At 42.1% G+C, this 26,816-nt stretch overlaps 1 protein-coding gene across 3 annotated transcripts in view; it reads right to left on the minus strand.

The window, feature by feature from the left end:
• The window catches only part of cep112 (centrosomal protein 112), a 107,832-nt gene that overhangs the window by 76,412 nt on the left and 4,604 nt on the right, over positions 1-26,816 (minus strand). For 2 of the 3 annotated variants that reach the window (XM_073494573.1, XM_073494575.1), the window contains 8 exons: positions 22,950-23,034; positions 21,437-21,514; positions 18,431-18,478; positions 18,238-18,324; positions 11,086-11,172; positions 6,634-6,733; positions 6,021-6,139; positions 5,339-5,482 (listed from right to left, as the gene is read on the minus strand). In XM_073494573.1, the coding sequence (XP_073350674.1) occupies positions 5,339-5,482; positions 6,021-6,139; positions 6,634-6,733; positions 11,086-11,172; positions 18,238-18,324; positions 18,431-18,478; positions 21,437-21,514; positions 22,950-23,034 (748 nt within the window). The remainder of the gene's footprint in view (positions 1-5,338; positions 5,483-6,020; positions 6,140-6,633; positions 6,734-11,085; positions 11,173-18,237; positions 18,325-18,430; positions 18,479-21,436; positions 21,515-22,949; positions 23,035-26,816) is intronic. The other variant, XM_073494576.1, reaches the window with a different exon arrangement.

Genomic DNA, 26,816 nt, shown 5'->3' on the forward strand with positions numbered 1-26,816 from the left:
GAACCGCAAGCATACACAGACACCACTAAACCAAACAGCTTGAACCACTAAAGGGCACCAGCCTGAGAGAGATGTCATAGGTCAGAGGACCGTGTGCTCCCACGGTGAGGTCAGACACAGAAATCAGAATCCTAATATTGAAGAATGTGGCTAACAATGTAGCTCACCACTTCTCTGACGTGATCCCGATTCTATAATATACAAATTTTAAAATGATTTTGTTAAATATCTAATTTAAACCCTAAATGCTTTTAAGTTATAGATATTTCCTGCTGACATTATTCTTTGTACTTATGATCAAGTCTAAAGCGAAGGCTGGACTTGAAATAGACTGTTTTGCGCTGGTATTCTCTGAAGATGTGTGAGTAATCAAAAACAAAAACATCTCAGCTATACAAACTGTAGCAAAGGTCAAACCAGCAGAAAAGCCTAAGGATGCTGCACAGGGAAAGATCTTATCAAGTTGAAAATATTTCTGTATTGTTCATCCAGTCTACAAAAGCTCAACTGCAGCTTTTTCTGAAGTTGACTTCTGTGCCTTTGAAACATTTCTAGAGCTATAAAACCTCCAGCCACTGTTTCACCTTGTTGCCCCAGCTCTGACAATTGGATCAACACATGGCAACACAGGCAATACAGGGTCAATACTCATGTTTCAAACCTTGGTATTCTTATCTAAATAGCTGTATATTCATAACCTGCCTCCAAATGTGAACACACTGTTGAGACAGACATGTTTCAACTAACACAAGACAACAATTAATAACTGTAACAGGACCATTGGAGCCTTAACTGCTTAAAAAGGTGCAGTTTCTGACCACATTTTGCGCTGCTGACCAATGTTTTGATCAGCAAGGTGTTTGTACATATACATATTTGTTTGGTACAGCCTTTAGAAAATGTCACATCATGGTGATTTTAAGTGAAAATGAAAATTGTGATATGAAAATGATCATTCCCATGAATCATTATTGATATCACAAACAACAAAATCTATTGTGTTCTACATGATGAAGTAGATTTAGAAACTTTTAATGAACAGGAAAACTCCACTGTGCACCTTTAACTTAACTCACATGTGCTGAGGCTGAAATTATCCCTCCAGCCCTCGTGTACATCGTTGAGTTATTTCAGTGGAAAACGTCAGGGATTCGCATTTTCTATAAAGACAATGATCAAAGTCCAGCTGATGCAGACAGCTTCTTCCGGCACCCATTTGATGAAAAGAAACGTCCCCCCTCCCCATACGGTCATGTGCATGTTTGTCGTTCTGTGTGTGTGTGTGGTTGTGACAGCGTGGAATGCAGTGCGGGCAGGCTGATAAAGGCGATGAAGGGGCGTTGATTAAAGATGGAGCGTGCTAGTCCATCTAGACGATGACAGAGGCTGGCGATGACAGGAGGTGGAATGATGGCAGAGGAGGGAGCGGCGTGTTTGAAAAAGAGTACGAGAGCAGCGCCTGGCGAGCCTGGTGAGAGAGATTTTTGTCTTTGTGTTAGCAGTGTAGGGTGCTAAGAAAGGGAACAAGGGGTCTGTGTTGTGCTGGGACGCGTGCTGACACTTAGCTCTCTGGCAGGAGATGAGAAGAAGCACCTCTCAAAGCTGAGGCTGGACTGGGCACACCTGGACATACTCAGACGGGGAGAAAATTACGTCCCCTAATTAGGTGTTTTAGAAGGAGAATTACAAGGTGTGAAGTGCAGACTACATAAGCTACATTATGAGTTTCTCTCCCCGTCAGAGATTCAAAAGCGATAAAGTCTTTGAAGATGGGAAAAATAACGTGTAATTTGTCATTTTAAAAAAAGTCATACAGAGTGATGGATGATCTTTCAATGTTTAAAGCCAGAAACTGGAAGACAGCCTGCATCACTCATCTCCTGAGGCTTGTCAGACTGTGTGTATGCATGCATGTTGTGTTTCAAACTTTAGTGCTGGCGGACACACTGCAAGTGGAGGAGAAAGTCTGACAGAAGACATAAGAAAGGGAGACAGAGTAAACTGTGGACTTGTGGAACAGGTGTCAGACAAATACTCCTGCAGGTTTTTTTTACCCTTGTTTTACTATAACTATTACTGAGGGTGCACAGATGTGGTTTTTGTAAGGTTGCTCGTACTACACAACACAGTTATACCAAACAAATCATTACCAAACCACTGACAGGTAAAGCGAATAACATTGATCATCTTGTTACAAAGCAACATTCTGCGTGGAACAGTTACATGAAAAGTCCAACCCATGGAGACCCCGATGTGGATCGTACTTGGCTTAGACCTATTGAGGCACGGACACATGACCTCTGGGGGTTGCTGGTGGGTGAAATGAAGTGTTCAGGCAAAAACAAAGTAAAAAAGGACTAATTTCATAGATATGTGGACACACTCCTAGAAATAAAAGATAACAAAATACTAGCAACAAGCAAGAAGATGATGTGAGTTAATCTCTGAGTACAAGACAACATTAATCATATCTCTATTATCAGTCCTTTGAATATGGACGTGCATGGACTACAGTCAAGAGTTTGGCTGGCGCAATACCTCGGCAGATACCGGCTTGTCTTTATTTTCAAACACCTACTCAGTCACTCTATCTGCTCTGCCCTGTGCATAGATAACGTCCAAAAATAACAACATCTGACATATCTGTAAGCCCCTGGTGAGATCTTTGATGTGCGTTGGATAGAAACCCAACCAGGTAGCGATGGGCAGATGAACATTCTTCATTTCACTGTTATTAAACCAGATCCAGTGCGCTGTATTTGAATGAACATGAATCATCACTCTGACTTTGTCTTGGCTTGCATGCTTTTCATGTGAACTGAGCGAACTTTTCACATCGTGTCCTGAGTTTGAACTTTCATTAAGCACTTACATCTCCCCCTCATACTGTAGTAAGCAGAGGAGTAGCAGTGGCATGAAACAGCATATAGTATCACTTACTAAACAAACCACATGCTCAAAGCTACTGAAGCTCCTAGCTAGTGGGTCAAAGGAGGAGAGCTGAATATTCCACAGGCATAAAATGTCTGCATATTGAATAAACTCAGTTCTGACTGGTATCTTAAAAGTTGAAAAAGTGACCTTTTCACAATAAAACAAGACAAGACAACATTGATTCTGCAGGATTAAGCTCAGAGACACTAACCACGGCACACTGGGCGGTTTAAAAACTCACATGAGATAAAGTCCACATTGAACATCCAACGTGTGTGTCAGTGTGTGTGTGTCTGTGTGTGAGTGGGTCAGCCCAAACTCACAGCAGGAGAGCAGCTAATTTACAGTCACAGAGGGCTCTTTTCATTCTCTGAGGCCGTGTCTGTTCTTAATTATTAAAAGAGGGGCCTTACCACCGGCCACGCACTGTCCAGTGTTTGATGCCTCTTAAATGTGGGCCTGTTGACAGATTAAGGCCAGAGGCAATATGTGTGTATGTATGACAGCCCATGAATGCTGATACTGATAACAATACTATTTATGAAGCGGTGCATTTGCCTGGCCTCTGGTGTTGATGTTCCCCGCTAATGAAATGCGCACGATCCCACTTACAAGCAGAGTCCTTTCATATGCCATGAAAGAAACTGTTGCTTCGGGAGGTGCATGTACACGTGTGCATGCTTATCTCAGAGCATGACCGCTGTCATGCATGAGATTTAACACAAGCTTCGATCAAAGACCTTTGTCGCCCCGAGGTTACAGGACATCGCCCTTCATTTGAGCCATGGCATGGCCTCGGTCACTGTTTTATAATTAGAGGTATTTAGAGATGTGAACTCGAGCCATTGTGACTTGGACTCGAGTTGACTGGAGTTACTGTTTTGACAACTCGCAACTTGACTCAATAGAAAAATAAATGACTTGAGACTTGGCCTGGAAGTTAAAAAGTGCAATATGTAAGAATTTGGGTTTAAAACACGTCCCAGGCTTGAAAACCTTCTCCTCTTGTCTGTCCAAAGCTCCTGCGCTAGCGCTTGAGCATCATCAACAATCACCCAGTCCAGGCCGTTAGCTGCATCGCTAATTGAACTTGCTAGCTACAATTAGCATCAGTAACCAGCTATTCTGGCAATATGCTGCCCCTTTTTTGTACAGTCTAAATTTTGACAGGAGGTGAATTCTTACAGATTGCACCTTTAAAGATTTGTCTGTGTTAATTTTATGTTTTCAGCTTATACCAAGTTCACAATGCAGGATTTTAGCCCTGATCTTGCTTTTGTTTTTGGATATCGCTGACGAAAAGCCCCAGATCAGAGGCATAATTGGCAAAAACGCTCCCATGTGTGAACTGTTTACAGATGCAATCTAGGAGCTCGGGGACAGCTCACCGGCGTGTTGCCGACACCCACTGGATATCTCGCAGCCTAAATATCTAGGAGATTTGCAGACGGGTCAGCGAGCAAGGAACAAGCTACAGCCAATGAGAGCAGACACTCCTCTTCTTTTCCGTTTGAGGTCTTGTAGTGTGTGACTTCTTGTTGCTGATCAGTCATATAGAATGCAAGGCCTCGATTACAAGGCAGAAAGTTGTGCAGTGTAAAGGTCACAGCGATCTGACGACTTTGAACGTCATGTAGTCTTGCTGCAGCATTAGCTTTTTTAGCTTTTTTTACTCTGGCTGTCAGTATTTCACTGTTTAGAAGTGATGGGGAGATAATATTTTTTGTTTAAGAAATTAAGAAGTAAATAATCTTTCATAAAATTATTTGTTTTTGTTTGTTTACATTTATTTAGCTGCATATGAATAGTTTTAATACACATTTAAATCATCAACCTGGGGTGAGTGAGTGACTTGACTTGACTTGCCCGAGAAGAAATGACTTGGAATTGACCCGAGTCCTGGACCAAGTGATTTGAGTCACATGTCTAGAGGTATGACAGATGTATTTGCTTACCTTAGAGCTAAACAAGGCAGGAGTTTTATGCAAAAATACACCCATCTTGTCACCCAAAATCCTGTTTGTTCCAGTGAAAGTCTGGTGTTGGATATGGAGCATAATCTGCCCACATGAAGTGTCTGAACACTTGAATCTCCTGCTGCTGTTTAACACGAATCTCCTCAACAGCAGCAAGCGAATGCTTGGTCTAAAGCTGCACGCATGCTCAATCCCATTGGTATAAAGTGATGATCATAGGCAGGTGGAATAAACATGAGTATACCAAGTTAAATGGTGTTACATGAGGTCTGGGTAAAGTTATGAAAAGCTTTATGCCGTTTGGAGTCAGCCACAATACAATGGCTGTTAATAATTCATGTGCAGACAAAACCAAAGTTTCCTTTTCAGCTTGATCATTAACTAAATCCCAAACACACACACACACCAATGGTTGTTCCTGTACTCACAGTTGCCTGTGACCGAGTATCATACTCGGCCTCCATCTTGGCCAGCCTGATGTTGGTGTCCTCCAGCAGCTCCTGGATGTTCTCAGTGTGTTTCTTCTGCAATTCAAACTTCTCCTGCTCCATCTCTGTCACAGCAGCATGCAGCTGGAGGAGCACAGAATAACAACATATCAGTCACACATCTATCTCCCTGTATTTCCATGCATACCACGATTGATTTCTTTTGTCACCGTTTTATAATTTTCTCATTTCAGAAAATCTGGTTCCTCGGGCGTGCTCATTCAAGGGGAATAAACATTATTTATATGGCTAACTAGTTTTTTTTTATCATTACATCCGAAATAAATTGTTCCACAAGATTGCTCATCTCGCGCTAAGTGACCCAGAAGAGATGAGTGGAAATCTCATTAGGATCTCATTGAGCCCCAACAGCCCTGTTAGCTCGAGCTATCAGGAGTGAAAACACAATTTACCCAGGGCAGAGAGCATTCATTTTTCATCGCTAAAAAAACCCACACTAAGTTAAGCACAGCATGAAAGAATAAAGATTTTTATAGCAGAGCCTGACTGCTTGCAGCCAACTTTGCTGGTCTCACGCTATCAAATGCTCTTCCTCACGCTCGGGGTTGCTTAAAGGGGGCTGGGCTGCAGAATATCCAAGCCCTTCAACTCTTCCTGATACCTTCTTCTCCCACTCGTTTTTCAGGGAGTCGGCGCTCTGATCCGACATCTTCTTCAGCTCGGCAATCTGCTTCTCTTTGCTCTCGCAGATGACCTGGGATTCCCGCAGCACACTTTGAACTGTGGGAGAGCACACACACAAACACACATGGAGCAGTCAGGCCCTGCCTCGGGGTATGTGTGCAGATGAACACACACACACACACGCACACGCACACGCACACGCACACGCACACACACACACACACACACACACACACACACACACACATAGACGTACACTCATGCTCAATGATGGGCTGTCAGTAAATCAGTGTCAGTAAAGATATTGTTTCTATCAAATGGCTGGTAGCGCTTCTCATGAAATGCTTTTAGAGACGGACGAAAGAGAAGAGATGAGTGGGAGAGGAACAGGCAAGAGGAAATGAAGCATGTAGAAAAAGGCACACATTATGTGATTAAACTTTAGATCGAGCAGCACAGCTGGAGAACGTCACTCTACACCAGCGCAGAGTCTTGTGGAATTGTATCTTTTTGGGCTTTTTACGCTGAGTGTTCAGAGACACTCGTATAAACATCCTTCCAGTTAACCCTGCAATCCTGCGACCTCTCACCTTTCTTCTCCAGCCTACGGATCATCTCCTCTGATTCCTTCTGCTTGGCCCGGTACATGCTCTTCATCTCTTCAATCTCACCATTCTTGCGGTCCAGAATCTAAGAAGGGAGAGCGGAGTTGTTTTTAAACACATGCTGGAGAATATTCAGCTTTTTTTTTTCTACTACTGAAAAAATGGCTGTCTTGCATACATCATGATGATCCTTGGTAAAGTGTCTCAGGTGAAGCTTTTTACTTTCACCGTTATCAACCAAAAGCTATCAATAGACACGTTTTCATGTAAAGTTTAGGATTTTTGTTCAGGTTCCTTAGTCACAGAGGCCAAATATGAAGCTACTACTGGCCTGTTATTGATATCTGTAATGATATCAGTAATACATTCCCTATGTTTGTCCTTTAAAGCTTGAAATTCAAATGTGTTAAAACAATGACCTCTTTGTTTTTTTTCTCTGTTGATAATTAGTTTTCACATTTAAAAACCATATACACAAAAGTAGAGGGAAAAACGCACCATTTTAGTCTTAGAAGTAGGTTGTCAGTTTGATTCTCTTAATGATCTGCTTAAACAGCCTGGGTTAAAACTTTTTAGTGAAATTAGAGTATTTTTGTACTTTGCATCAGCCATAACTAATGAATGGGCTAATTAGCCTACTTACAACATGTTCAAAGGGCCAGTATGAGGTTGTTAAAGGGCCTCTTTCTGCCCACAGGCCACCACTTCAATAGGTCTGACTTATATGTTGTCCAATATATGCCAATATGAAACCATATTTGAGGGTTAGGGTTAACCCTTTTTGAGAGATTATAATTCAGAAAAAGATGCTTGGGATAAAATCAGTACACTGATATCATTTGGATAATAAAGCTTATTGTAAAACTGTAAAATACCCATCCTTTGTCACATACTCTTAAGTGTGTGATCACCAAATTAAAGGGATCATTGAAAAAACTGTGTGTACATCGGTCGATGTATAAATATCACAATTTTTTAAATCCTAGAATTGGTCGGACTCTAAAAGGTTCTATCTTGAACCAAATAAAAACAAAAGGGAACTGTACAACCAAAACTGATCTACAGGTGGATGTGATGCGCCAAGAAATGAGGTAAAATGTCAAAAAAGCAGGGAAGAAGTCTGCCAGCAAGTAAACACAAATGTAAACAATGCAAGATCACAATTTTTAAGACAAGTTGTGTTTGCGAATGTTTAAATATGTAAACAAAGAAATAGATTTGGCATATTTGTATGGCCTTTCTGATACAATGTGAGAAACAGTAATGCAAACATTTCATTTGTTTACAAGAAAACTCCACAGGGCATCTTTAATTTGAGGTGTGGATCTATTAAAAAAAAAGGCACTAATAGTAAAACTAAAAACAATGAAATCTAAATACTCATTAGGCTGCAACAAAACAGCCCTTAATACTCAATCATTTGACAAAACCAAAATAGATTTTTCATCTTTAGCTCTGGTTATCTATAGCGACGTGGAACATTTTGTATACATAATTCACTGTATGACCTGACAAGAATTCATCTTCCACATGCCTATCCAATCCTATGGAGACTATGGGCTAACTGAGTGAAATGGCATCTGAGTGAGCCACCTGTGCTGAGGTGTGCTGAGGTAACTGCATCTGCTTGCTGCTGCCATCTGTGAGTAATTAGTTAAATTAGGCTATGGAGAGTTGGAGGCTCCAGTATAAAAGGACAGTCGAGCAGTCTACATGTGGAGGAGGAAGGTGTCTGGGTTCAACTGCATAACCCACACATACATGTACATTATGCAGATGATCTACAGGTGTGTGTACCGCACATTTTCAAATGTTTCTTGTAACAAAATGGTAAAATGCACGCTTTTGTGTACTGTATATATATGATGGTTCCTGTTATCACATTACCTTACTCTCACAATGAAATCATCTACTTAAGATGATCATCTAAAGCTTTTTTAAGCATAATTGATAATGGTATTGGTATTACCTGAAAGAACAAAACAGACTAGATGATACCATCATGATCTGGCTGAAATGGCAGAAAGTAAGGGCTCATTTTTCCGTCAAGAACTGTCCCAAAGCCCATAAGACTTTTCCCTCTTTCTAGCATTTTGTTCTATCCAAGTGCGCTTATTTGGCAGGCCTGTCATCCTCTGTGCGAATGGGATGGGGGAGATGAAAGGAGGATGGGGCGGCTGGGGCAAAGTTCACAGAACATTTAGGGATACCCAATTTTTATTTCCATTTCACCAGCCCAGAGAGATTGTTGTCTTTTTCAGGGTCTGCCATGCGAGGCGGTGACACAGTGTCAGGTCCAGGGAGAGTGCACAAGACAGTGGGAAATGAGAGCTTTTAGGGTGCCCATTTTAGGCTTTTAAAAGACATCCTAATGCAGGGGGGGATCCAGCCTGTCCATCCATGACTTCAGCCAAAATTATTAGTGAATGGAGTAACTGAACTGGATGTGAAAACACACCTACAAAAGCCTGAGTTAGAGCATGAGTATACCTTCTGTACATACAGAGAAACGGGAGGAAATTTCACAACAAAAACACAAATGTAATCTAATCCCAACGGCATTTAAAACAAAATATGGATATTAATGACAACGTATTGTTTTCTGGTGTACAATGTGGTCTACTGTTAGCATGTTAAGGAAAATAATACATAAAGCTGTGCTTCTTCACCTCAGGTTATTAAATATTTTAGAAGTACACACAGTGCTGATCCACAACCATTAGCATACAACGCTCAGGCCTGTTCTCTCATTACCCTCTCCATTTCAAGCAGGGGGACAATGACCAGTAGCCTTTCAGCAGCCTATACATTATTCATGAGGAGACTAATTAAAACTAAACCTAGCTTGCCTTCCTTCCTTAAGGCTCATCAGAGTGCACCCCCGAATCACTCCCCCTTTGAAGCCATTAGAGGGAATACTGGGTAAAATTCTGAGGAAATTAAATCGGACATAACTTGCAATCTGTATGTAATTAAAGAGAGTCAAAGAGAGCTAGCTGTCATCCTGTCTCTTGTCAAACACAAAGAAGCAATGGGCATCTTAAAGTGGAGAGAAAATTGGAGTGTTTTCTCTGTTTTTATTAAAAGCTTCTGTGGCAGCAAAGGAAAAGTCGCACTGAGGACGTGACAGATCCCAGGTGCTTGATCTGCAGCCTAACTGATGGGCACCTTGTGTGAAATGAAACAGCTTTACCGCTAGTTTCACCAGCAGACAAAGAGCTTTGAAGAGCTGATTATTTGCAGGACGGGGCGATGAGAAGAGGAGAGGAGAGGCTCCTTTCCTTTTCATTAGCCACCAAATGGAATCAAGAGTCAATGATGGGCACTGTAATGCAGGTTAACTGTATTTTGATGAGCACTAACACGGACAGACTTGCCCGTCCAGTTGCCCCAGAAGAAATTATCGAGATCTTTGAAACTCTTTTCATGTGTTACTCATACTATAAACTGAAACTATGAGGATCCTGCAAATGTTTTTCAGTCATATAGTGGATATTCTACCACTACCAGCTCTGTTTGGGTTTTAAACACATTTGAAATCATGGTTTCCTGATGAGATGTAGTGACTGACAAATGAGTAATTATTTCATGCCAATCGCAACAAAAAGAAAAGCAGTAGAAGTCCAGAACGGGATTAAGCCATGGTCAGACTACGCCCTTCCCTTGCAGTCTCCAGAAGAAAATTGTTTGCAAAGACACAGTCCAACTATGGCCAATTCAATTGCACGAAAGACAATATAGCACCACAGGACCTTGGGCTCTGCTTCATACAGTATTGGTGGTAGGATACTTGAATGAAAATAAGACTAGATCTTCTGGTTAACTGGGCATTTACAAGCATTTATGATTATAGAGAGATGGGAAGAGACGATTCCATGGACAAAAGTGAATAATAGATACTAAGGGTGCTCTATGTAGTTTTGGAAAAGAAATTTGAACTCAGAAAGTTGAAATTTACAATATTAATGAGGTAATAATACAAACTCAGAAATATTTATTTTTTCCATAACTGAATAAACAAGCTGCTCTCTGAGGAAAATAAGGTCCCCAGAACACTGTTTGAAGCTGGAAAGGTGGCAGGGTCCGCCACATATAAACAATGTCCTTTAAGGTCAGCTTGTTTATTCAGTTTATTCAGTCATGAAAACAAAGACAGTTTGTTTATTTTGTTTGTTTTGTTTGTTTAGGCATGAAAATCAATTGATGACTTTTATCTTCTGATTAAAATTTCCTTTAAAGAATGAACAACTTCTAGTTTGATTTCCAACTTTCTGTCATTTCCCAACAACAAATGGCCAAATTAATTGAGATCTGAAGTGTTATGCTACAGTTTAGCTGTATGTTAGCAAGTAGCTATCATTAGAAATCCTGAAATTGGTAACATCAATATGGCCACCTTCATACAAAAGTATTCTGTACTTCAGTTTTGCTTCTTACTTTCTCAACATCTGCATCGTGTCTCTGCTGCAGCTTCAGTTTCTCCTCCTGGTGCTTGGCCTCCAGAACTTTGATCTTCATCTCAGTCTGGAAACACAAAGAAAACCAAATGTCATACATGGAACATTATGGATCATCAGTTTTTATTTCCGTGTATAAAATGAATGAAAACATCTGCTTGGGGGACGACATATTTTTATTACCAGGCAACAGAATTTTGTTGTATGAAGTTAAACAGTAAGATGTGTGTCACATCTTTTTTTTTAGAGAGATGTTCTGGGGGGAAAAAAAATCATATGTTGTGATAGGATAAAAGAGATAACAGAAATCTGGATGAAAGAAGATACAATGCGTCTGTCTTGCACACAAGCGCAGATGATGATGAAATAAACCACATTAACATTTAAAACATTTGTCCATGCGCAAAGCTTCAAAAACCAGTGTGACGCTGAGATTTACTCAACTCTGTGTGTGTGTACATGTTTGTGATAAAATCTTCAGTCAGGCTATAGTAGGCACAACAAAGTGAAAGCCTCTGGTGTGTTTGCGCGCGCGTGTGTGTACTTCTGCATACACATAGCAGCCGATCATGAAGAGAGTGGCTGATTTCATTTGAACACAGTATTTTCAGGGGATGAAAAGTTCAGCGTTGTCATGTGCACGTTGGAACAGATCTCCTAAAGCTTGAAGGTTTCCCGGTCTCAGTCAAATAAAACCATAATGACCTATTCATCACCTGAATAATTGACTAAGAAAATTGCCATCCATTCTTTATCTTCTTTGGTCTTCTTATACAGAATGAGCTCTTAATTATTCGTCATTTCTGGAAGATAATTATCGTGTCTCTGGCATGACATTATTATTCACAAATATAGCTTGGTCTTTGAAAGGCATTCCCTTTGCATGACTCCATTTGTCTGCAGGGAGACAATAATACTAAATGACAGATATCTCAAAATTGCATGAAGTGACTGATTAGTTGAAGGACTCCTGGGACCAATTATTGGCCTGGCTGATTATTGGCGCAGATATACAGTACAGCATTTTTCCGATCATCAGTATCAGTGTTTTCTGTGTGCAACTGCGGATAAGATAAATTAATTCAAGAATACAATGCTTTGGCTCTGATACAGCACTCTGTCTGTCTGTAGTCACCACTCTGTGGTCTCGCTCAATGTCCCGCAAACAACACTATCTGATTGGTGACACCTCACAAGTAATAGCCTATCAACACTGGATAATCTGAATCCACAAAGAAGTCAGTAACTATTGATAACAAACAGATGTAGTGGAGTGGAAGAATAAAGTGGAACAAAATAGAAATACTGAAGTCTCCTGGATTACTAAGTTTACTAATATTTGGCATCAGTATCGGCCCCGAAAAAAGCATATAGGTCGATCCCTTATGCTCAGTACACAATAGAAAACACACTAATTTGGCTGAAAACAGGGGAGAGACAACTTTCTCAAATTCTCAGAGCTTTACCACTGGTGGGAGACAAAAAAAAGTTAACTTTTGCCTGAGGGTTTGCCAGAGAAAAAGAACATGTGGTTCTGTAAAATAAAAGGGTTTTATCCTCTGGTAAGTTTAATAGTATTTTGAGTCTGCAGGTCTGTCCAGGCTCAGATCAATCCGTCAAACTAGGCAGTGCTGGTCAAATATAAATCAAGATTCTGTTACTGCATTGCAGTGATGTTTTCAGAAACACTTTTCAGCCTACACTGGCAACTTTAAGTTGACTTTACGTTTAAAAAGTCAGGAAACTGATTACCTCAGAAATATCAAGTAAAGCAGACTTTTATGGTTGTACGAGCTAAAAATTTTGAACAACTTACAATTACTTAATAGTCTACTTGGTAATTTTGAGGTAATCGATTTCCTCGATTTTTTAAAGTAAGATCACTTTGTCACACTTTACAGTGTACAGTTTGGTACACTGTAAAATGAACGTGTAGCTCAGTGCTACACTTCACACACGTTTCGTTGCTCTGTTTCATTGTCGGTCCACCCAGTGTCAACAATTTATGCATATTGTTTCCTGAAAATTTCACATGGCTTTGTGCCGTTTCTTAAAATAATATGTTTCCCCTAAGCCTTTTCTAGCTCTCTAGTTTGTTATAAATTACCCACAAGATGTTTTCTGCTCGCAAACACGCAACACATGGAAATACACAGACAATCTTTGACAGACAGATGACTGGCCATTGGCTTTGATGTCACTACTCATGTTTAGTCACTGTCTGTTCTGGTGTGTTAATCAACCCTGGAGCAGGGTGACAGTGTTCTGCCTTTGAAAGTGCGCTTCTGTTGTGTGAACATGTCGGTGGTTAACAACATCCCGAGGCTAGCTCTTGTTTGTTTTTGTCATCAGAACAATCAACTTAAAAATTCCCACAACATTACTTGGCACAGCCAAACCACATCAGACCATCTCTTGATATAAATCAAAGGAATAAAATATGATTCCATTACAGTATGGTTTGAGTGTATAAACACTGATACACTACAGCCATCAACAGTAGACTGAAATATGTATCCTGGTTTGAAATGGTGGAATCTATAAACATCAAAAACTTAGATTTTATTAAGATGTTGACACTTCATTTCAGATGATCATGTAGAGCACCATTAAAAAAAGATACACAAAATTGCCTTCTGGATGCCTCCCCTAATTACTGCACTTCAGCTACAATTATACACTGTATCCTTGACAAAGCTCTGTTAAGTATTCTGTGTCTTTCTTCCGTGTCTTTATTCTTGATTTACCACTATTTCTTGTGCAATTCAGGGGACCACAGGAGACCCGTCAGAGAAGAAAGGAAAAAGCAAAAGAAAGAGAGAGGGAGAGAGATGGCAGTGATTGAAAAGCAGAAAAGTAAGTGGAGACCTGATTCTGCCGGCACCCAAAAAAAAAAAAAAAAAAAAAAAGCACATGTGGGGGTGTCACTTTCTCATCCTCTCTTCAAATGCTCTTTGGAGAAAGTTTGTCAAACTAGATCAGGGGCGTTTGAAACTTGTTTATAAAGGCGTCAGAGAAGGAAGGAGGAGGAGGAATGTCGTACACCTAAGGCGTCTGAGATGCCTTCAATCAGCCCGACTGGGTGGTACAGCTTTTTTCCCTCTTCTCTTCTTCAGAGTTGTAGCAAGCGCTGTAAGATGCCATGTTTTTTGACACTTCGCTCTTGAAAGGATGAGAGGGAAGAAGTGGTATGGGGAGGGGGATTGAGTGAGGGAATGCAAGGAGAAGACGGAAACAGTTGCTTTTTCTGCTCTCAAAGCTGGCGCGGGGTCATGGCCTTTTTCCTCAGGGGGATGTGTTCACAAATCGTCTGCTAACTGTTCGGGCGCCACAAAGCAAGGTTGCGTTTGTGCATCTCCTTCGTCTTGCCTGAGATGTACAATGTCCTAGTGCGCCTTTCATCCTCAGTAAACACAGATGCTCTACGATAGTCGGTATGCAGCATTCTGCTATCTACTGAGAAGCAGCTAGATGCCATTTCCACAGTCTGACAAGAAGTTAATTTACTGTAGTCTGTCCAGATAGTAAGGGTGGATAAAAACTTTGGCTAAAATTGAATTTCTGACGTGTGAAAAAAAATAGTTCTAGAGGAGGGCGGTTCCAAACAGAGTAAGTAAACAGATTATTACTTGAAATTGCTAATATGAACACATCAAGTAGATAAGAATCAAGGACAGAGGAGAGATGCTTGAAATAGAAGCTTTATCATTATGGAGCTCTGTTGGTCCCTTGTGCCTCCCAGCCTGGAGCACCATCTTGAAAGACAAGCAACAGAACTAGTCCCCTTAAAACTACTAAGCCTCACTAGCTTGCTCTTTTTTAGCTTTGAAAAACGTTCAGATAATACGGGCTATGGCCCTCTAAATCACAGGCTGAGAACTCAAGCTCCGTCCCAGAGGAGCCTTAGATTTGAGAGACTGCATCATTATGGCAACGGAAAGCAGAGGGGCCTGATCCCCAGTCGGGGGCTTGTGACCATTAGGGTGCGACTGCTTGACACTAACACATTAATCTAGCATGCGGTGCCTGCTGCCATCAAATCTCTCAGGTCAGGTACCAAGGGATTAGTTTGAAGATACACACTCACACACAAACTTTAAAAGAAAGATGGGGCGCTTTAATCATCCTGTCAGTATCTCCCTCTGAAATCACATGACTCCGGCCTATGGCTGACTCTGAATCATCAGTCGCCATTTAATTGAATTTTCCAAAGAAAGACCAACCCCTTATAATGCTGAGCACTGCTAGGGTGTTGCTGAAAGATTAGCAGGACTCTGATGGCCCTGCAAGACATTTTCCACAACCCGCCCAAGCAAACACACTGTCTAAGCTAAGTGAGTCAAAGCAATGCTACCTCGCGGTGAAGTTTCTCAGCTGCCACTCATTATTCCATAGGAAAAGAGCAGTCAGCATTCTTATCAATGCAGTCGGTAGCTTAGCTGGAGGATGAGCTCGGTGTGAAAACTGAGATGCTTGTTAAGCTGTCGCCATCTTAATGGCATGTGGCGCGTGTAACTCTTTAAACCTGGGTAAATTTTGAACTAGGCTTTAGGGATTAAAAGGAAGTGATGTCACTGTGATTTCTTAGACTGGGCCTAGACAGCCACGCAATAGCAGGGTCGGACAAGGCCTCCATGGTTCTGCGAAAAAGCTTAACGGAGCTATTGAGGATGATATGGTTATGGTGGGATTGGTGACTTGAGTCACTTCTACTGGGAAATAATGTGTGTGGATGTGAGAGTGTGTGTGTGTGTGTGGTCACAGCTGTATCCTGTGGGGTTCACAGTTCCTAAAGTATACATAACACTCTTTTAATTGCTAATGGTGACTCAGGACACATGATCAGTGCAGGCATCTCAAATAATAAAACCTAAAAGAAAAAGGGGCTTTACAATAGCATGTCATAAACCACAGACCTATTATGATTTACCGTATGGAGGGTAGAGTCAAAAGGGAATTCCCAGAAGATTACAATGGTGATCAAATCCATTCTGAATAACAGGGCAGAAAAACATCACCTGGACCCACAGCCTCCTACTAAACAGGATAAAGACGAAGAAGAGTTTACATCCATGCCAGCTTCTCTGTGAGACTGTTCTTAACCACAGTGGCACTTTGAGTTGAATGCCAATGTTGGTATTTTAACGTACACATGATAACATCCTGACGAAGGTTCAACACGTCAGAATTTGAGTTTAGTTAAATAATCAACAGAATGTGAAGAAGTTACAGTTCTGACGTTATTGACGCTCATGTTTTGTGTTGCAGATATATCTACTGAAGCTAGCATGCTACCGGTTAGCCTCACACTCACATTCACGCCTACAGGCAATATCATCATTCATCGGAGTCATCATTTAATCTAATCTGCATGGCCTTGGACACCAGAGAAAGCCGGAGTACCCATAGGGAACCCTAACCAACACAGCTAGTCCCCAATTGGCAGGTTCGAACCCAGAACATTCTTGCTGCCCTTGGACATGAATGTGTGCAGTAAATTTATTGGACATTAAATAAAAAAATGCCAACCTCAAGGTAGCACAACAAGATCAGGGCATGATCTAAGTCAGTAGGTTACAGTAGGTCAGTAGGGAATCATTAATGGTTGTACCAGATTTTTTGCAAATCTGACAAGTAGATGTTGAGATAATTCCAAGGATAAGTTCAAACTCTGACTTGCTGTACTTGCTCACCTAAGTCATTAGAATTTTCAGTTGTTACCAAAGCGAAGAACCGACCAACCGACTGACACTGCCATCCCTAAAGCATAGTCACATGAATGCTTTCCTTTTCACTGACATTTTCCCATCACAGATTTATTTCCATGCTACTAAAAAAAACACAGTATAAACAAGAATACAACATAATTGCAATGAATTGGCTACAGTCAGACCAAAGCACAATGAGGAAAACACTCCAGTTCTGCGCTATTTCCTCTAATTTCCCAATGTGTCCCTCCCAAAGTTTCTCTGTGACTTTCCTGAACTGGTTCCCATGTTGAGAGCACTCTGGCCTCAGTGGAAATGGCAGGCCAGTTCAGTTTCCTACAGCTTCCCTCCTGAAAATGTATGCTCTTATTTGAGGCCACCAACATACGGACTGAGTCTAAATGGTTCAAAACAATGACCAATAACTACAGCTTCAAAAATTACTGCAAACATGAATCAACTCATTATACTCATTAGAAGAGTCAAACAATACAATGTATTGCATTACTATAGATTGTACTTGTGCATCTAATAAACTGGCAACTCTGTGAATATCAAAGTATAAAGTTGGTGTGGAGGTTAAACACGGTCTTCTGAGATGTGATACATTTATATTCCCACCACACACGGCTGTATGTAGCCAGTCAGCTAGTCTGAGGCAGGATCAAACAGCATGGGACGTTGCTTTAATGTTTTTCATATTGGTGTTGCTACATTCAATATCAGCCCACAGGTAGACCGACCGACTGGGTGGACGTGTGTGTGTGTGGGGAGTTTGTGTCCTCGCATGCGAATCCTCTTTAAGCTGTCAAAAACTTTGTTATGACAGGTCACTAAGCAAGACCATTCTTGTCCATCACGTCTTTGCTTGTTTCTTCCCCTCGCCCTTTCTCCTTCCATTCTCTGCCCCTCGCCCCGGTAAAGCCGATCTGACTGGAGCACTTCTACTCTGAGCAGACATGAAAAGCCACGGCTATTACAGCCAAGTCATGCTCAGTTTTATATTTAACAGTGCGGGTAAAGGCGGACGGCGGGGGGAATGAGTGGTGGTTCGGGTGAGGTGGGGAGGGGAAGAGGGGGACTTCAAAGCATGCTTTCAGAATGGGATTTTCAGCTTAAATCCACATAAGGAAAAAACTGTCATCACTGGGAGCCAGCATTATTTTTGTCTTCTAAGAGGAACGTTGGCCTCGGCCATTTCAACAATACAAACTATGCACCACGATGTATGTACATGGCTGTGGGGGCGTCTAATGCCATAAAGCAGTCAAGGGAGCTTTAACCTTTGCTTCTGTTCAAATGTTGAATGTCCTGAATAGGGAGGATTTAGGCCGACTGGAATGGATATACTGTAAAAGGGCAGTCTTGATATACAGAATTATTATATTCAGCACGCATAGAAGCTCTCAGGTACTCTTGCTTACTGTTGTGCATACTTCCTTGCTCTGTACAAGCTGTGGGCCCTGATCATCGGCCAAGGTGCTGTTCCTCCCAAAGCTTGACTTGAAAATCTACAGAGACAAAGAGGAGCAAGATTAGGTAGTTAGGTAGAGTTCAAAAACAGCACTTTGGTCCATGTTACAAAAATAAACCACAAGGGACCCCATGACAGCTTACCGGTGACAAGGCAATGGGCTTCTCTCGCAAATACCTGGGGTTTTCAATCTGAAAGAGGAAATAGAAAAACTTTAAACTCTTCTTCAACTCCTAACAAAGTCTTACCCACTACCAGAATCTAACCTCCTCCCTCCGTTTGTCATAAACAATGTGGCAAGCACATCAAAAGCCTGGTTCTGTGGCTGGAGTCTCTTCCGTCAACTCGTGTCTGTTTAGAGAGACAGAATGCGTCGGGCTACTTCAAGGCATTGTGTGTGTGGCCGGCTCTGTTTCCGCTCTCAGCCCCTCTTTGCTGTCCCGACACGGTCCTTTTTGTCAACACTCTGGACCACTAATCTGTAAGCTATCCCCGGTCCGTTTACCGTCAGATGGAGGCGAGTGTGTATACATCCTTGCCAAACAATGACGCGGCGTGTCCTTTGATATAATATGAAACACAAGAGTGGAAAAAAAAAAAAAGAGTGAGCTGCTAAACCACCTGAAAGTAAAAGGGCCACAATTGGCAGCATTACATCAATACAGCTCAATAACTGTGACACAAACTGTTGACAACCTGCTTTCTTCCTTCCACTATTTGACGTTAGTTTATGACCCCATTATTTCCTTGTGAACTCGCACTATCACACAGTGTTTCTCTCTCATGCACTAAGGCTGTCTGTAGGGGCTGCCAACTAGCGGCAAGATCACGGCCTTTCAAAGCAGCAGAGCTGACTTTGGAGATGACAGCAATGACGCCCAGTAAACAGTTCTGTTGCTAATCTCTTCAACATGGGGATGAAGGAGGAAAACAAGGAGGACGAGTCTTCAGAGTAGGGGGATGAGGGTAGTGTGGGACTCATTCAGTGGTGTAAAAAATAAATAAATAAATAAAAGGATTTAATGTTATGAGGTGGCACAACGCACACGAAGCTAACAGGAGATGAGAGAATAGGACCTGAAAGAACCCCAGAGCTTGGGACTAAAATAGTTACAGCTACTGTACGAGGATAAAGTCACAATCTGTTGCTTCGGGGCGAGAAAGTGACAGGTGAAATAGATGAAAGTAGCTCTGCCTCCCGACTAAGCCTGCATGATGCAGGTAAAAACAGGTCAGACGTTTTGTTGGCTGACATACTGTAAGCCCTCAACAAAAGGAGACATCCGGCTTGAACGCAATCAGTTATATTGTCGACTGTAACACATGCACACGCAGAAAGACACATGCACAACAACAGACCACTCAGTCTAGTCAGTGCAGAGCAACATCAATGGACCGTGCCATGATGTGTGATGAATTGCCTCTCAAATTTGGCACCGGCTTACAAAGAAAAATCCATATTTACCAAGTGATGAATCAATCAATATCCTTCTAAACTAGTGCCCAGGCTGCAAACAAGAATGGGATTTCTTTTTATACCCACAGACAGCCAGTCATCAGATTTGATTGAGCACGGCCCACAGGGCAAGGAAGACATGTAGACTAAATGCTGTGGTGTGATGCTGGCACAGCGCGATACTAAACTTGGACTCGGCGCACACGTATGCCTATGCGCACACTCTGTTTTTTTCTGCGTGCCCACACACATGCTCCCGTGTGCACAGCACTCACAGCTGGCACGGCGTACCATGTCATTGGAACCTGACGTGGATGGATGGACGGACGGACACAGAAGAGGAACAACACTCCACATCACAAGGCCTGGCTCTCCGGCCAAACAAACACATGGTGATTGATGGCTTCCTAGTTTCGGACCAGTGTTGAGCAAGCCGTCAGCACACCCACCTAACCACAGACGGGAAAGTGGCAGCGACTACCATTGAATTCACTGTGTATGAAAAGATAGGCCAAGTTTTTGTGCAATTTTATCTACTTTGCATGATTTTGTTTTCTTTGCGGGCAGGTCGGTGTATGCTGCACCCAACTCTGCTGTAACTCTTAACTCTCATTACAGATAAAACTCTATTACTCCAGCACACCAGCTACAGACTAACTGAAAGATTAAACAGATGGTGGTCCAGCTGACTCAGGTTTTGCATCTCTTAAAGTAACTCCTCTCCGAGTCTGTAGCAATCTGCCATCTACTGTCCAGTATGGCCACCGTGCTGACTACACCGACATTATTACATTAGAGGTGAAATGAACAAACCGATATGGACTACTTTAGAACATCTAAAGCAGAGAAAAGATGTTCTAGATAAGAGCGACGCTTGGCTGTGCTGAAATTTCGGAGGAGCTGGGCGCTTTGAAGCAGTGCATCTATAAAACTTCTGTAAACTTGAAGGGGGTTGGAGTGTGTGTGTGTGTGTGCTTGTGTGTGAGGGAACATCTGTTGATTTGAAAGATGCAGGCTTGGGGGAGCGTTGCCAAGCAATGCCTCTTATCAGCGTCTCAACACAGAGGAGTGCAGAGCGGAGCAGTGCACGGCTTCACGTCTGCTGATAGATACCTCAGATTACCCCGGCGTTGAACGAGAGAGGGAGACAGTCAGAGAAAGATAGAAGGGGGAAAGCGCTAGAAGAGTGGAAGATAGGGTGGTAGAAACAGTTTGAGAAAGAGAAGAAAAAACAGAAAGAGAGGGGCTGTTCTGAAGGAAAAAAAAATCAGTGTGAGTAATGAAAGAGAAAGGACAGAGGCGACAAGTAAACGAAAAAGAAAAAAGGGAGTCTCGGGGGCATGCAGGTGAAGAGATAGGGAATAAATAAGGAAATAAAAGACATGAGGGCAGGGTGCTTATCAAACCCTGGCCTAGTGCACTCCAGACAGAGAAGATAAGAGAGGCGCACACATCTTCAAATGCTCAGTTTACTCAACCCTGCTCCCACTCCTCACGTCCTACAAAAGCAGTGAGCTGCCTAAAGAAAGTGGTGGTGAAAGGGTTTTTACACCTTTTGTTCAACTAACTCAGCATCATTGCACTATTGATTCAGATCTGCTCAGGCGTTCAGATTCACTGTCACTGTGGCTGAGCTGCAGCACGTTGACAGCTGCATGTAACCAAGGCGCTCAAGGCATGCCTCTGGACTCACCCCCAGGTTCCAGCTGTTGAGACGAGCCTCCAGGTCACTGTCATCGGGAGACATATCTGCCTTCAGCCCCGCATCTACCTGAGGAGGCAAAGAGGGGAGTGAAAGAGTGCGTAAACAGCAGAAAGAAAAATGGAAATGAAGGGAGGACTGGTGTTATAAATTAGAGGAGGGAATTTAAATGATTCCTTTGATTGGCAGTTTGGCCTGAGGAAGCGAACAGCAGACAGTGATGGAGGTTTTCATTTTGACACAATATAATTCCTCCCTTGGCAACAACAAAAGGGGTTCTTTAAAAGCTTACAGACATACAGTACACCCACATGTGTTCTCCTCCCATACTAACAGCACTCTACTCCCTCGTTATCTCCATCTCTCCACCCTTTGCTGCGCCCTCACTCTCCTCCCTCTCGCGTACAGCACTCCAGATGTTTGGCAGTTCCACATCATTTCCGTCACGCAGTAAATTCCACAAGAGGGGGCATATACAGCTACACCGCCTGTCATCCTTGTTTTCCCCAGCCTTTTGTTACAGCGGGCCTCCGGATTTGTTTTATACAGTATAATTCGAATGCTTCCAGGGGTTCTGTTGATACAAGATCAGGTTTGCTCGAGTTGAGGTTGGGCAGCGAGGTCGAAATAGGGGAAATATCTAATAAAGTCGAGAGAGCGATAGGGAAAGGAGAGATGTTGTTGAATTTGATTAGGATCAGGTGGAGTGTGGACCTTGGGTGTACCTCAGCGGAACTGCACAGACACAGAGAAATGGCCGAATGGAATAGCTCAGGATTAAATGCCCCTTCTGATTAAAAAGGCATTAAGGTCCTGGAGCCTCACCCTCGAACAAACAGAGTTAACGTTTCATTTCAATATCTAGGAATGCTGAGTATGTGGTTCACTGGCTGTTCAAAGCAGCATGTCAGACTCTGTATCGCACCAGGAATTCAAACCATTGTGTGAAACACTGATAAGTATGAATGGCTTTAAATGGTTTTGGCCACAGATGTACGAACAGTTGTGCCAATGAATTGTACATCGGCTTGTAACATGAATACGTACGGTGGGGTCAGGAAGATTCAGTGGCAAAACACATTAAAGGTATGTATATATATATATATATATATATATATATATATATATATATATATATATATATATATATATATATATATATATATATATATTATATTATATTTAAATTTTTGCCATTTCTATAACCATTAGCTCCATTTTTGTTGCTTGAACCAGCAACGTATGAGTTCAGGGAATTTCCTCCGACTTCACAGGGAAATTAGTTTAGGAATTTCCAAACTGGTGCACATTAAAGAAGAAAGCAAAACACCATGGCCACTATTTGTACTGGCAAGGGCAGGTTTGCTATTAATATTTCAATGTGTCATCACAGCTACCTTGCAGCGATCTATTAATCTGAAAACCCTGCTTGTCGACTCTTAAGACTAGTATGCTCGGGAAGTCCAGAGGTGTGGCTTAGTCTGAAACGGGGTGATGAACTAACCATCCTGGCATCATGTCTGGGTGACTGTTTGAGTGGACTGGAGGACATGGGTCGTGATGGGGTCTTTTCTTCATACAGCCTTCTCCTGGAAGAAAAACAGAAAGAAAATTGGTAGACGTTAACCTACAGTATGCATGTCTCTGGAGTCTGTTCTTGTCCCTCTGTTTGCATATGAATGTGCTTGCGTAGGAAGCCTGCCTCGGTATTTACACAGATCAACATCTGGCATTGGTTGCATGCTTTGTGGTCTGCATTTCATCCCATCTGAACAATAAACGTCTCTGCTATACATCATGGACGGCTCACAGGGCACCAGTCTATGGCTTGCACAATTCATTTATAATAATGCCCCTCAATCATTGTCTCTCATCATGTCCATAACGTTTTAAACAAGCAGCTTAACAGGGAAATTGCTTATATTCACTGGCACACAAACACATTCTCTCTCTCCACCCTCTCTCTCTCTCACACACAAACACTAACTCGCTATCTCATTAAACGCATGCACATGAGGCACTAATGGCCCACTAATGCTAATTGGATGAAGATGTTAGAGAGGACGGGAGGATGTAGGACAACAGTGGAGAAAAAAAAATAAAACGCTGTCATCTAATAAAGACATCAAAATGCCTTCTAGAGGGCACTGTTTCACACTCCCACACTCGGAGCCTATGGGCGTTCTTTTTCTCCCGTGTAATTTTTTAAGCATTCCGGTATTGAGAAATTTGAACCTCATTTGTCACAGGCAGTGTTATCTCATGGAGAAGAGCACCATCGCTGAGAGGTTTTTGGAAAGACTTCTGAATTTAAAGCAGGAAGGATATGTGTGCGAGCAGTCACCTTTGTAATTGTGTCTTTTACCTCAAATGCCCTCACTAAGGAAACACGCAAACGACAGCAACGCAGTATTAACATGTCTTACAGCTCTGTTTGTCGAATTAATTAATATTAGCACATTTATAGAGGTATTAGTTGTTTTGTTGCTGCTGTTTAAATGCTGCTATTTATTATTGCTTCCTGAAATCTCTGCCTTTTTTAAATTTAAAGAATACTAAACTCTTGATGGCTGCAATGACTTTACGTTATGTCCTGTTTAAAGCTGCACTAGGTAACTTTTATTCAGTAACAGTTTTGGTTATACAGTCCTACATTCATGAACAGCAGGAATTCTATGATCTTTTTATTCTCACCTCAACATAACTCAAAATACAAGCTTGTTCTAATGTTTACAAACAAAAATGTAAACATGGCTTTAAAGTACATCAAAAACTTGTGTTAGCTCCTGCAAACTGCAGCTTCTTGTATCAAGAGTTCTGTCTTTATATAGTCCTGTAATTAAAGTATTAAAGTATTTGAGTGATCATGTTAAAGTGATTCCGGTAGGTAAGGTTCTGGGGATGACACTGGACATCAGAACAGAAGAAGACTTCTCACACTTATTTCATGAGACGGGTGTGTAGGAGAGGGATGAGTGGATTAAAGTTGCAAACAAACTCCCACCCTTCAGGCAAAAGATCTTGCCTGATGGAGGTCTAGCACGGAAACGTTACAAATAAATGGACGAGTTAAACAGTGTGCGGGAGTTTGTTTGCAACTTCTGACAAGACTGGACGTAAAATATGATAACACAGGTAAGATACGAGATACTACCTCTTCAAAGGAACCAAAGATTTAGATGCCCAGGAGGAGTGTGCAGTGGCCTGAAGAATTACAACATCCAACCTTAAAGCTGCACAGAGTTCTGGAGTCCTGTATACTGCTGTGAAATAAGTACAATGCGCTTCTGTGCATGTACAGTTAATGTCATCCATTTTCATAACAGGAAGTCTCTTGGTGACATGCCATATGTTGTCTATGTCTCATAAATGCTGAATTGATCCTAGCACCATCAAAGTACTGAAACACATGGGAAGGCAGCAAAATCTTGCAACAACTGATCTCATATATACAGTACCTCTGAGGGGCAGAGGTCTTTAAATACATAAAATCGCAATAATACTGTTAGATATTTAAAATTAATTCATAAATAATCATGATCAAACATTTCAAAAATAAACCCTGCAGACTTGGGCTTTCATGTACACACTCGCTCCATCTCTCTCACGTACTGGTTTGTCTGTGCATGCGCACACAGACACAGACACAGACACACATACACACGCGCACACCTGCATGCACATGCACAAACACACACAGCCATGAAACTTGGATAAGGGGGCCAAGCTTCGCAATCTTGGGCCTCTAAGTCAACAGGTGGATGAGGATAATTGAATCAGATGTGTCTGGAGTCTGAGGCCCAGAGATCAAAGCAGTTGCAAGTCAGGCCAGAGCCACACACACACACACACACACAGACACACACACACACACAGACACACACACAGAAGAAAATGAGAACACCATGTAGAGCCTCAGAAGCTGCAGCTTGGCTGATTAAAGCAGCCTGACATCCATACCCCAGCCTGACCTCCAGGTGCAGAGCCAGCGGGCCCGGGTCTCAGCCTCGGGCACCCTTAGGAAAGCTGTCTGACCTTGGGACACAAACATCCTTCTGCCCCTTCACACCCTCCACCATAACCCAACACCACCTGGAGGCAAGATCAGTGGGAACTGCGGTCTGTGTGTCAGAGACATGAGGCGCCTACATAAGCATTAATGGCTGAGGTCTGCAACTGCAAGGACAATGTTACTGTCGCCAAAAAAAAATTGGAGCGAGAGGGGAAAAGAGGGTTAAAAGTTTTCATATGTGGATAAAAAGTATGCAGATGGAGGACAGAAGTCAGTGGAAAAGACAATAATAAGGCTGAAAAGAGCGGCTGCCGAGTCACATCCAAAGAGATTAAGTCAAAACTAAACTGCAGCAGCTGACACCAGCTGTGCTGATTACCACGTCAACATGTCAAAACAACCCACAACCACCATTTTCTCCCTCATGTCTTTATCATCGTCTGTCTCCTATGAACACAAGGTGACATATCAGATGATGGAGTGGACATGTAGGCTAATCACCAAAGCTGTTCTGTATGATCTCTTGACCCGAGCTGACTCCACTTGCTTTCCCACAGCATTCCTCTGCCTGAATCAGCGCTATGGACAAAGCAGTGGCTCCATCTTGTGGCAAAATTAGGAATAACACAGCACAATGGAATGCATGGTGGAATTCGCTCAGGGCGCTTTGGACTAATGAGGTTAGATGATGTATCTGTTAAACCAAACACACACACACACACACACACACACACAGATACAGACACACACACATATAGATACAGACACTCACACAAACACGAATACACAGAAGTAGCATCTCAAAATATCAGAAAATCATCCAATCTTTGCATTTAGATCCTGAAACTTGAATTGGACCCAACAGTTTCACAGGCTACAAGAAGCCCTGCCCATCACCTGACTGATGGCAAGCGAGACAGAGATCAAACGTTGCCACATCATAGGGAGGGAGTCAGACGAGTTCCTTCCATTTAATCTTATCTAAATGAGAGAGACACATAAAAGGACTCTTGGCCAGGCTAATTTTCTCCATCAGGACGTTAGCCTGTGATCTGAGCGTCTTTCATGGTCTTATCCCAATCAGACACTATGGCACTCAGCAGTCTGCTCCCCACAAAACCTCTCTCTCCACACCCACTAAAGCAGACGGGAGGAAGGGCTGTGTCAAACTGATGGTAACCACAATGTTTCGAATCACTTGTAATGTAATCTATGGCATCTATTAAGCAAATGGGCGTGGTGTTAGAAGCAAGTCGATAATGATGACATAAAGTACATCACAGCTAAAGTCCTCATTGCTAGACAGTCTTAGAGTCCTAAAGGTCCAGTGTGTAGGATTTAGAGGGATCTATTGGCAGA

The sequence above is a fragment of the Pagrus major genome, chromosome 23 (genome assembly GCF_040436345.1).
Source record: "Pagrus major chromosome 23, Pma_NU_1.0".
Classification (NCBI taxonomy): domain Eukaryota; kingdom Metazoa; phylum Chordata; class Actinopteri; order Spariformes; family Sparidae; genus Pagrus; species Pagrus major.